The 12649-nt window shown below is 48.6% G+C and overlaps 1 protein-coding gene across 4 annotated transcripts in view; it reads left to right on the top strand.

Moving 5' to 3' along the window:
• The window catches only part of PTBP2 (polypyrimidine tract binding protein 2), a 63512-nt gene that overhangs the window by 37551 nt on the left and 13312 nt on the right, over positions 1–12649 (top strand). For all 4 annotated transcript variants that reach the window (XM_066353518.1, XM_066353517.1, XM_066353516.1 and 1 more), the window contains exons 6-8: positions 700–864; positions 1006–1116; positions 6749–6944. In XM_066353518.1, coding sequence (XP_066209615.1) covers positions 700–864; positions 1006–1116; positions 6749–6944 — 472 coding nt within the window. The remainder of the gene's footprint in view (positions 1–699; positions 865–1005; positions 1117–6748; positions 6945–12649) is intronic.

Raw genomic sequence — 12649 nt, 5'->3', positions numbered from 1 at the left:
ATCCCCAGTGCCCGGGCCATCTTTGCTCCAATGGAGCCTCGCTGCAGGAGGGGAAGAGAGAGACAGAGAGGACGGAGAGGGGGAGGGGTGGAGAAGCAGATGGGCGCTTCTCCTGTGTGCCCTGGCCGGGAATCAAACCCGGGACTTCTGCACGCCAGGCCAACGTTCTACCACTGAGCCAACCGGCCAGGGCCTCTAAAGTTCTGATGTCAGAAGTTACACTAGTGTGAAAAAAGACTTAAACTGTATTGTAAATATTCTTCTTTAGGATTGTATAACAGTAAGATTTATGAAATATCTTGTTAATTAATCCCCTTCTTGGCATTTACCATTTGCCTTTTTTTAATAGAATGAATAATGTTAGATTGAAGTTTATTCTCTAAAAGTTTCTGTTTAAAACGCTTTGATTACAGTGTATGCCTCTGCCGTATTACCAGACAGTGTGGGAACCCTTCCTCTTCTGAGCAGAGATGACAGTGCCTACCTGGGCCTGTTCAGCGTGGGTTTGAAGCCTGGATGGTTGGTTGAAGTAAATGCTGCTGGACTATTTGAATTCCACACAGACAAAGCCTGGCTCAGAAGGGTTGTTTACGGGTTACGTTTACTTCTATGTGTTTTAGAAGAGAAGTGCGCTTCTAGGGTCACAAGGAGCAGGGCACAGGTGCAGGGGCTGTGCTCTAAAGCCCTGTCTCATTGCAGCGTGCCCAGGCCGTCCTCCAGGCTGTGACAGCCGTGCAGACAGCGAGCACCCCGCTCAGCGGGACTGCGGTCAGCGAGAGCGCCGTGACGCCCGCCCAGAGCCCCGTGCTCCGGATCATCATCGACAACATGTACTACCCTGTGACCCTGGACGTCCTCCACCAGGTGCGCCGGGGGTGGACGCGACCGTGCAAGGGATACGGCTCCCCGGGGGGGGGGGGATGACTGTGCGGAAGGGGGTGAGGCCCCCTGAGGGCCGGGGGTGACCCATGCGAGGGATAAGGCTTTCGTTTTCTTGTCTTACAGATATTTTCTAAGTTTGGTGCTGTATTGAAGATAATCACATTCACAAAAAATAACCAGTTCCAAGCTCTCCTCCAGTATGGCGATCCAGTCAACGCACAGCAAGCAAAGCTGGTGAGTCGGGGCCTTTCTGCGTGGGCCTGTCCCTGGGTGGGCACACATGCCCACGCAGCAAGTGTTGCCCATACCTCCCAGCTGAGCGACACCGGTCAGCGCTAGGGGGAGTGTGTTAGAAGTGCTTCGTGTCCGTGCTGGTTGTGTCTGCAGTCTGCAGGCTTGTGTCGTCGTGTGTGTTTGACTCTAGGGGACGAGCAGGAGTGTGTTGTGAGGCACGCGTGGAAGGGGGTGGTGGCCGGGGGACGTTTCAGAGGAGCTAGCTGTCCGCCCGGTCTGGCTGGGACAGAGCATGCCCGTGTGACTCCGGTGCTGTGACAGGCGCTCGGCCTCTTTAGGGCCCCGTTCCTCTCCTGGGGTTCTGGAAGAGTGAGGCGGGCTTGCTGCAGAGATCTCAGTCCCCCTCTCCTTCACATCGTTGACATTTTTATTGTTGCTGCCACAGAGGTGAGGAGCTGTCAGACTTGCTGTCTCCCGTTAGCTCCCAGTGACCGCAGCACGCCCCTCCCTCCCGTGCGCCCTGCCTCCTGCGCGCCCTTGTCCCCGGCCCCCTCACTGGGCCTGCGCTGTGCTCTTGCCCGCGGCCAGGCCCCCTCACTGGGCCTGCGCTGTGCTCTTGCCCGCGGCCAGACCTTTGTCTCCCCACTTGTCCCCCTCGGCCTTCCTCGCACTCTCACCCACGTCGTCTGCCCTCGCCTTTCTCTGTGTTCCTCCCTGCGTGCCAGCTGGCCGAGGCCCCTCCGTGTAAGTGCTCACCCTCTCCATCCCTGTCTCTGCTCCCTCCTCACTTTCTTGTCATCTCTGTGCCCCGCTTTCTGTCTTCCTGGTGTCAGTGTGGAAGTCTCTTCTCAGAGAGGCCTCGGCCCTGTGTCCAGGTTAGTTTTCTTTGCTGTCAACAAACACTCCGTGTCAGGTGGTCAGGTGTCACTGCGGGGTGGCTGTCTTCTGTGGACTGCGGTTGGGGGAGTGGGTCCCCGTCTGCCATGGTCTCTGCTGCGTCCTGGAACTGGATCGGGGCCCTCACCCGTGTCACAGCCTCCCCGGCACGCGGTGTGCCTGGGCTCGCGCCCCCCCCCCCCGTTCAGCCGTGGGGCACTGGACGTTAGAGTGCGCCCTGACCTGGGTGGTTCAGGCACCGTGCTGTGCTGGGTAGGACAGTGGCAGTAATGTAACATCACAGGCTAAAGCCTCCCTCTACTCGTGATGATAATTTTTCAAATGACGGAGAGAAAAACCTATCTCTGAAGCCCTGGAATTCATTTAACAGGCAGTTTCCTTTCAGGTTTGAGGGAAGAGAATCCAGTGTGCTACGAATATGGGCCAGAGCCTCGCATGGTCTTGTGGTGTAGCGTGCTTATTTAAAAAGGACTCTCAGGCCGCCCTGAGCCCGGCACTCGGGGATTTGTTTGTGTTAAAGCTGTGGGCACAGCAGTAGTGAATGCAGCTCAGGTGACAGCAACCGGCCTCTTCCCGGTGTACTGGCCACGCTCTGTGGCAGCGACCTTCAGTGCACTGGGATTTCCCCTCAGCGTGTTCCTCTCAGAGAAGAACGACACAGAACTAGCCGGGGACAGTGATGGTGACAGTGGCAGTGGGGCTTTGTAGTGGGGGCGGATCGCGCAGGTGGCCCCGTGCTGTGGGCCAGCCTCTCTGTGGTCTCCGTCCTTCATAGGAGGCGGTGCCGTGCGTGGGGGAAGAGATAGGGTGGCCATCCCGAGTTTGAGTAACAGTCGTAGTGACCAGGTAAGGAGGAGATGTTCTAAATGGTCCTCGCATTTACTAGTAAGGCGCCCTCCTGTCTCTGGAAACCTCGTGTATTGGCAGGCAGTGCGCTGAGCAGAGGGGGTGCCTTGTATATTGGCAGGCAGTGCACTGAGCAGAGGGGTGCAAGGCGCCCTCGTGTCTCTGGAAACCTTGTGTGTTGGCAGGCAGTGCACTGAGCAGAGGGGTGCCTTGCTCTGGCTCTCGCTCAGGGTCTGTGCTGCCGAGAAGTAGAATTCCTGAGTGCCTCAGAAGTAGCCCAGTCTTTGCAGTGGTGAGATGCACCTGTGTTCTCCTTTCACCTGTAAGCTTTAAGATGCTTGTCTCTACAGCCCTGAAGAAACAGGTCTTGTTTGCGTGTTACTAGAAACCAGTTTCAGGAGTGTTGTGCGTTGTTAGGAAGATCAGTGGGCAGTGACGCTGTGTCTTTCGGAAGTCCTTTAGTGCGGTCACTTTGTTTTAGCATACAGGTGGGTGGTTTTTCCTTAATGATTCCTTTAGGGCAGGGGTCCCCAAACTTTTTACACAGGGGGCCAGTTCACTGTCCCTCAGACCGTTGGAGGGCCACCACATACAGTGCTCCTCTCACTGACCACCAGTGAAAGAGGTGCCCCTTTCGGAAGTGCGGCAGGGGGCCGAATAAATGGCCTCAGGGGGCCGCATGTGGCCCACGGGCCGTAGTTTGGGGACGCCTGCTTTAGGGTATTGTATTTCATCAGCTATGAAGAGTAAAAATGAACAGGAGGTGCAAGTCTGCAGTGCAGTGTCGCTCAGGCCTTCTCAGCCCGTGTTCCCCGCTCTCTGCAGCGTCTTCGGGACCCAGGAGACGGGCTTTCCTGTGCCGTGGGCGGAGACCCAGTGTCTGCTGGACTCCTGCGCCCTCATTCCTGTGGGGCTCTGTGGTGGAACCAGTGATCTCAAGGTGTTTAGGGAGATCCTGCATGATCTGCGGGACTGAGCTTTTTCTCTTGGTAATCAAGCATTTTATTAGTAGAATGCCACTTTTTATGTTGATCCTGATAATTGTTCATCACTGGCTCAAGGCAGATCTTGAAGGAATTTGGAGCTTGCGTTTCCCTGAGCATCTGCTAGATGTCTGGCCCCAGGAGCCCCTCAGAGAAGGAAGAGAGATAGATAAGGAGCAAACAGCACTGAAATATAATGGAAATAGTTTTGTGGCTTTTTCTGTTTTTAATCCACATACAGTGTTTGAGTGTGCTGTTTGCACTTTCTGTGTCTGACATCTTTGCTCGGTTTCATTATGGTTTAGCCGTAACTCTTACACTGACTGAAAGTAGTTCTGCTGCTTCTCCTTTCTCTCCTTCCTTACGTGTGTGTGTCTCGCTTCAGCCCAGCCTTGCCGTCCTGGGTTCCAGGTGGCACGCGCCCGGTCTGGGTCCTCTCTGCTGCGAGCAGGGGTCTCCACTGTGCACATGTGCTCACGTCTGCTCCTGAGCCTCGGTAGTCTCCGCCAACATCAAGATGTGTTCTTAAAACTCAGGAGAAAAATGCCAAAGGTTTCTGGAGAACTTGCTTACAATTAGCATGTTTATGTAGAGATTTGGCAGTTACTCAGCCTCAGTGTTTCTTGGAAGGAACTAGACCCCAAATAGCCTTGGCTCACTGTGGTGTTAGTTTGTGTTGGTCCTTGACTTTCTGCGTTGATCTAGATACTGTGATCGAAAGCCAGATCTTTTCTTACAAGGTACCGGGTTTTTTTCTTTAATTACTGGAGTAGTGACTTGTGAATTTCGTGACTTATCTTGTGACACTCCTGTCTGTACTGGGTGTGGGACATGGGTTCCCCACGTGGTGCCCCTCCCTGCTGGAGCGCCGCAGGCCAGTGACAGCCCGTGTCCAGTGCTTTGTCTGCCTTCACAGCAGAGTGTTGAGTTAGTATTTATAGCAGTAGGGCTGGCAGTGCTCATATGATAGTGCCTGCCCAGCTCAGATGTAATCCCGATCTGTGTGTGTGTGTGTGTGTGTGTGTGTGTGTTCCCTTTAAGGGAGTTGTCACTAACTATACTGCTCACAAAAATTAGGGGATATTCTGTTGCTTCATACTCATTTTTAAATAACCTCTAATTTTTGTGAGCAGTATATATGAAAATGCGTGAACTTTTATTGAGTTGTTTTCTAGATTGGTTTTAGCTTGGTGAATACAGGTATTGAATACATAAACTTGACTTTGTGCATGAAGGGGAGGGCTTTTTCCGGAGCGGGAGCAGCTGAGTGAACCACAGGCCCCGTGTACCAGAGTGGTGGCAGGCGTCCCCTCCTGCGTCACAGGACACTCCTGTCTGTAAGGCTCTTCCTGTGACTTCAGTCAGCTCGGTGGCCATGGAAATAGTCATCCTGAGGTGATAGAAGATTGTTTTTCAGACACCAAGCGTGTGAAAAGTGTTGGTTTACTATTAAAATATTCCAGTTCTACATGTGCACACCTCCTGGGTCTGGGTCTGGGTCTGGGCAAACATCGGCTGTGACCTGTGTGTTTGTGTGTTGCTGTTAGAACTGTTTCGTGTAGAGTGCTGAGTGAAGAGCTAAGCGTAGCCCTCATTCCTGAACTCTTACAAGGAAGGGCGACTCTCCCGTGAAAAGTGGGTGATTTCCCTGCTCTCCCGCTGGGCCGGGCTGCTGGCTCTCTGGGAGCACGTGGTCTCTGTCACCTGTGCCGCCCAGGAGGGGCAGGGCGTCTCCATCTCGGGTCTGCAGAGCGAGACAAGCTGAGACCCAGAGAGGTCAAGGGACCAGCTCAGGCTGACTAGTGAGTGAGGCTTTCACCTCGAGAGCTGGACCCGCCCTCCAGGGCCTCCCTGGGACGCCCTGGGCCTGCTCATTCAGCAGGTGGTTCCAGCTCGGGGTGAACACCTCAGGTTAAGAAAGGGGATCGTTTTCGCCCATTTCGTGGGAATTGATGTGCACATCACACCAATACTTACTTGACTTTGAGGCCCTGTGTACAGTGTGGCATCGAACAGAAGTTACTCATAAAACCAGACTCTTAAAAGGATTGCTGTCTAGCAAGAGAGTGTGTTTACAATGAAATTAAAGTATCATGTGGGCTCTCATGGACTATGCTGGCTGAACCATGTTTGTATTTGCAAATTAAAACAATAAAAAGCATTAGGACATGTACGTAACTGGTTGTATTTTAAGAAGATGGCGCTGTGGAAACGAGGCGTGTCCAGCTGGGTGGGCGGAGGGACCACAGGGCTCCCTTCGGGGCTCGCGGGCTGTGGAAACGAGGCGTGTCCAGCTGGGTGGGCGGAGGGACCACGGGGCTCCCTTCGGGGCTCGCGGGCTGTGGAAACGAGGCGTGTCCAGCTGGGTGGGCGGAGGGACCACGGGGCTCCCTTCGGGGCTCGCGGGCTGTGGAAACGAGGCGTGTCCAGCTGGGTGGGCGGAGGGACCACGGGGCTCCCTTCGGGGCTCGCGGGCTGTGGAAACGAGGCGTGTCCAGCTGGGTGGGCGGAGGGACCACGGGGCTCCCTTCGGGGCTCGCGGGCTGTGGAAACGAGGCGTGTCCAGCTGGGTGGGCGGAGGGACCACGGGGCTCCCTTCGGGGCTCGTGGGCTGTGGAAACGAGGCGTGTCCAGCTGGGTGGGCGGAGGGACGACAGGGCTCCCTTCGGGGCTCGCGGGCTGTGGAAACGAGGCGTGTCCAGCTGGGTGGGCGGAGGGACCACGGGGCTCCCTTCGGGGCTCGCGGGCTGTGGAAACGAGGCGTGTCCAGCTGGGTGGGCGGAGGGACCACGGGGCTCCCTTCGGGGCTCGCGGGCACAGGGTGTCGGCTGCACGCGTCAGCAGAGTCGTGCCTTCGCTAATTTCCATTACTGAACATTGCTCGTCTGGTTTCTTCCCGTTCACAGGCTCTAGATGGTCAGAATATTTATAACGCATGCTGCACTCTAAGGATTGATTTTTCCAAACTCGTGAATTTGAATGTAAAATACAACAATGATAAAAGTAGGGATTATACGCGACCTGACCTCCCATCTGGGGACGGACAGCCCGCCCTGGACCCGGCCATCGCCGCGGCGTTCGCCAAGGAGACGTCCCTGCTAGGTACGGTTTCTCTTGTCTCTGCCGCTTGTCTCCCAGGTGCCACACGGGAGGTGCCCGTGCACTGCAGTAAGTATCACGGCCCGCGTCGGGAGGGAAGAGCCTCTCGTGCCACTTCTCTCAGGTAAGGAGGCCTGGCGACTGGGTCCCCGCGTGCGTGCTGAGCGGAGGCCCAGGCCTGTTGTTCAGGGCCAGTCCCGGGTGCTCCCTCGGCGCAGCCTGGAGACGGGCGTCCGCACACCACGCCGGGAGGGAGCGCGGCCTGCGGGACACCCTCTCTTGAAACAGAATCAGTTTTCACTGGGAAGAATTTTTTATAAAATTTGTTTTGGTATTTGATTTTGTCGTAATCATTTCTATTTCCCCTTGTCTTACGATGGATTTGGCCCATCTAACAAAAACAGTGCAGAATTTGTCACTAATAGCTGATGGAGTCAAAAGGAAGAAAAAAATAAGGGAAAATGTTTATTTTGTAAGCAGAACGAATGAAGTTCTAACTTAGGATGAGATCTTAGTTTCCTGTTATGTGATGTGTGTAGAGACGTGTATAAGGTTAGAGTTTCCATCCATACGGAGCTCAAGGTTGATGAGTCCCACATGAACTCTTACAGTTCAGTTTGTGTCTACCAATGAAGAAAGGGAAAAGCATTATAATGAAGTAGTTCTTGAAGTAGGTGTTTGTTTACTGTGGATAAATACGGTAAGTTTGTGCCGACCATTTGTAAACGAGATACAAGTGGTGCATCTGTGAACAGACACTCTGATACAACAGAAGCAGTTGACACTTGAAATGAATTCTGGTGACATCAGACAAAACTGACCCTGTGTTCTGACTTTCTGTTACACAAGCCCTGGCTGCTCCTCCAGACTATAATGGATACCTTAAGTTGATAAGTCTTTCCTGACAAAATCTCTGTCACTTGATGGTCCTAGTTTAAGCCCTATTCTCTCAACTTGGCTTATAAATTAACATAGACTATTTCAGGTTTACCATTTTTAAAGGTAAAGTCTAGAGAAACAGTGATTTACTTAAAATTATTAGTATAGATTCTTAAATTCTTTATTTACAGAAACTAGTTTATTGGCAAGAAAAAGAATCAGAAAAGCTATTTATTGAATAGCTTCGAGGTCCTAGTATTCTGCTAGGGACTGGACATATGTTATTTAATCCTTAACATACCAAACAAAGTAGAAGATGACATGAAGATTTTATATACAGTTTCTGAGACGTTTAAAATTTTATGTGCAACTCATTAAAAAGAAATAAGGGTAAATACAAGAAACCAGCTAGCATCAAATACAGACCTTAATAATCACTTCTTTGGACCCTAAGGAGCTATGTGCTTTTGCCAATTTGGGGTAGAGTTAGCTGTGTTTGTGTTTGGATTCTGAGTGGAGTCACGGTTAGAAGTCTCCTGGTTTCTTCTAGTGAATTAATTTACCACTGTTTCTCTGTAATTTCAGGGCCTTGGTGAAACATTTTTAAAAAGTCTTTGTCATAAAAAGTTATGAAGTCCTGGCCTAACTAGCTTCTCTGTTACTATGTGTCTTCACTTTTTTCCAAGTGTCCTATATTTTTAATTAAAAGCATATGAGTTAAGTTGTCCAATTCTTATTAATAAGTTGTCGAGTGTCTGCCAGCTCTATGTTGAATATTTTTTATATATTATTGTTTCTTTTACTCTGCCTGACAAGGGGAAGGAAAACATCTACTTTCCCTTACTGAAATGACTTCCTCTTGACCTGTTTTAATGGTTTTGCATTTTGTTAAACCTGGGCTTTTTATTTCAAGCATCCTAAAATAGCAAAGTTTTTGCAAGTAGGTGAGTTAATAAGTCTTAAAAATCAAGTAATGGATTCTCTAGTTATTTTGATAATTTATAAGAGATAACCACTGTTAGTTTTTCTGAAAATACAAACTTGTGTACAAAATTAAAATAATTGTATTTGCAGTTTTGTGTTATGTTGCAATTGTCATTTTACTAAATTTTTTTTAATGATAATTTTAGTAGCTGCAAAACATGAGAGTGGATGTAGCATCCTTTTGAAAAGGAGCTTGGTTGGCATTTGTTGCACATACTTCCATACTTTTTAAAATATAAGTGGCATGTGTCAAACACCCTGTACCTAACTTTTTTCTCTGTCAAACTATCTTTTTTGGCTAGATTTTTAGAATTATTGCATCAAGGAAAATATTCCAAGTTTCTGATTCTCAGTGCAGATTTCTTCCTAGGAGATGGTATTACAGTAGTTGAAACTGACGTGAATGGTGTGTGTGCCTGGCTGTCCTTTTCTCCCGGCAACACTGAGTATTCTCTTGTTAATTTGCGAGGATCTTCATGTGATAGGAATATGCTATATTATTTTGTTTTATGATCTAGTTTATATTAAGTGCTTATTCGATCTTTTTAAGTCCCTGACTTGGTTTCTGGATTCTTTCTGTTGGGTGTACAGAACGTGGCGTGCATGTTAAGGATCTTATGTTTATATTTTATACGAGCTGATCTCTCTGCTTGGTTCGCGTAGATGGGCCAGTTTATGGAGAAGTATTTTTAAATCATCTCAATCCAAAAGTATCTAATTACAGGATATCAAGGTAACTTTTTTTCACACATTTGGTGAATATTGCGATCTTTATTGGGAATAGCTTAACGTTTTGCTTTTTTTTTTTTTTTTGTATTTTTCTGAAGCTGGAAACGGGGAGGCAGTCAGACAGACTCCCGCATGCGCCCGACTGGGATCCACCCGGCACGCCCACCAGGGGGCGATGCTCTGCCCCTCCGGGGCGTCACTCTGTTGCGACCACAGCCACTCTAGCGCCTGGGGCAGAGGCCAAGGAGCCATCCCCAGTGCCCGGGCCATCTTTGCTCCAATGGAGCCTTGGCTGCAGGAAGGGAAGATAGAGACAGAAAGGAAGGAGAGGGGGAGGGGTGGAGAAGCAGATGGGCGCCTCTCCTGTGTGCCCTGGCCGGGAATCGAACCCGGGACTTCTGCACGCCAGGCCGACGCTCTACCACTGAGCCAACCAGCCAGGGACGTTTTGCTTTTAAAGTAATTTTTAAACACCTAGTACTGCTTTAGTGAGGCCGTCATGCCTTCTGGAAGGTAACTAAATTAAATCTTGGTGTTCATTTGCTTCCAATGATATTTATCAGACAGGTTACTTCAGGGTGCATCCACATTAGTACTGATCAAGTACCCTTCCTGCTCCCTTCCTCACAGTCTTTGTTCAGATGATATAGTGGGTGTTCTTTTATTTCGAGTGTTCTGTAAGAACACAAGTATATGATGGTAGTTCTTTTCTGCTAAATACTTAGGGGGGTTCACTTTACCTCGTATAATTTTTATATCATGTCTAATAAAATTCACATATTAAATTCATTTGATGAATTTAAGTACTTTGGAGTCAGTATTGCAAATTTTGATTTATTTTACACAGTAGATTTCTAAGACTAGTGTCTGTCCCTGGCTTTAGTGCTTGCTTTTGCTGCTGAGGAATACAGTGTCTCAGGAAAGACAGTTTGTTCAAGAAAGGACACACTACTTTCTAATCCGTTAGGAATCTGATATTTCAATGTGTAATCACCAACCTGGCTGACATAGTTATACATGTATTCTACTTCACAGAGCAGGCTGATCAGAAATCCTTGAGATTATAAATTGAGACATCATTTTATCTTGTTTACGTAGTTAATTGAAGGGATAGGTCATTTTTAGAAAGTTTCCTAGAAAATTAATTTTTCATGATCATGTCTGCATATAAAAAAATTAGGGCAAATAAGCAAAAGCAAAGTTAGAGCAGATAACTATATGAAGAACACTCATTTTAGAGCTTTCTATGTATTTTGAGGAATAAAGTAACAATTAGCCACTCTTCTGACATGGTCTCAACAGAAAGCAAAGCAAACCTTTATAGGAAATTTGTTGGTGTTAAAATAACTGGTAATTGAGAATAGCTATAACAAGCATTTATTACTGATAAAGGTAAAGATACAGTCTCGACAGGACAGGCAGTATTTCACAAGCTCTGCAGCGCGGCAGTCTCCGAGCGGAGGATCCCTAGGACCAGGTCCCAGGTGTTTGCACTGTGGTTTGCTGTGGTGAGAATTGAGAATTTATGCTGTAGACAAAAATTTATAATTTTTAGATTTAAAACTTTTTTATTAGTGTTCTCATAGAAACCTAACTATCCAGCATCATTTTAATACTTCCCTTACTCATGACACAAACCTGTTTGTCATGTGCAGCGTTAAAAGTATTATGTATAGTATAGAATTGTACACCTGAAACCTGTATAATCTTTTTAATCACTGTCCCCCCCAATAAAGGAGTGCTTGTTTTTAAAATAGGTATAAAACTTATTTTTAATTTACTAAGTAATTTTAACTTTTTTTTTCTTCTTTCCAAGTGAGAGGAAGGAAAAGATAGACTCCCACATGCACCCCGACCAGGACCCACCCGGCAACCCCTGTCTGGGGCCTGCTCGCAACTGAGCTACTTTTAGCACTTGAGGTAGAGGCTGCATGGAGCCGTCCTCAGCTCCAGGGCCAGTGCGCTCAAAGCAATGGAGCCATGTTTGCGGCAGAGGAGGAGAGAGAGGGAGAGGAGGAGAGGGGAGGGGTAGAGAAGCAGATGGGCGCTTCTTTGTTTCCGGACTGGGAATTGAACCCGGGACTTCCACATGCCAGGCTGACGCTCTGCTGCTGAGCCAACTGGCCAGGGCCTTTAACTTATTTTGTAAGTGATTTCTGAAAGCTTTCATTTTCGTTGTTACTTTTGAGTGGGTTATTCACATGGTAATTTTGAAAAACTATATTGTGGAAGATTTCAGTTATCATATATTAATATAATGAATTCCATGTCCATCATCTCGATTCACTATTTTTCATGCTTGTTTTATCTGTTTCTTGTTTCTATTGTATTTTGAAACAAATCTTGACATCGTGTCATCCTAAACATTACCATATCTCTAATGACATTTTCTTACCAAACCACTTATTATGACACTTATCCAAATATGAAAGTGATTTCTTAAGATGTCATTGAATGTCCAGTCCATCTTTAAATTTCTTTAGTTGTCTCCAAAGATGTTTTTTAAGGGTTGACTGGTGAGAATAAGATACTCGAAAGGTCCACACCTGGTATTTGGCTCCGTCTCCTAAGTCTTGTGCTCTGTACTGGCTGCTCCCTGCACTCTCCCCAAGTGTGCGACTCAGGCGGGGGCCCCTGGTCTGGAGTCCCAGCGGCGGCTGCAGTCTGGCTCTTCGGAGTGTCTTCCTCTGCTCCTCCCTGCACTGCTCCTCTGTGTAAGCTCGCAGGTAGCTCCACTGGCCGGGTTAGATTCCTTCCGTTTGTGTAAGCAAAAGTCCCTCCTGGGTGTTCCTGCCCCTCGAGTGGCACCTCATTAGTGAGGAAGCCGGACGCCTGTGTCCCACCCACTGCCCTGATCTCAGTGACGCTTGAAGAGCGCTGGTGGCTTCAGGTGCCAACATCCAATCCTTCTGCTGCTCCCAGTGTCCACTAATGTCCACTAATGACTGTGGCCTTCATTGGTTTCTTTTGGGGTACAGATGTGGCATTTACCCCCTAATGCACACATTCCTTCTACGTTAATTAGTTGAAAATCTTTTTAAAGTGGAATTTTCTTCATCACTAGGGCTGCTTATCTAGTGATACTGTTTGTGCAGAACACATAAATTCTTGCATTT

Source organism: Saccopteryx leptura, chromosome 11, assembly GCF_036850995.1.
Source record: "Saccopteryx leptura isolate mSacLep1 chromosome 11, mSacLep1_pri_phased_curated, whole genome shotgun sequence".
NCBI classification, from domain to species: domain Eukaryota; kingdom Metazoa; phylum Chordata; class Mammalia; order Chiroptera; family Emballonuridae; genus Saccopteryx; species Saccopteryx leptura.
This window is presented reverse-complemented; position numbering and strand designations above follow the sequence as displayed.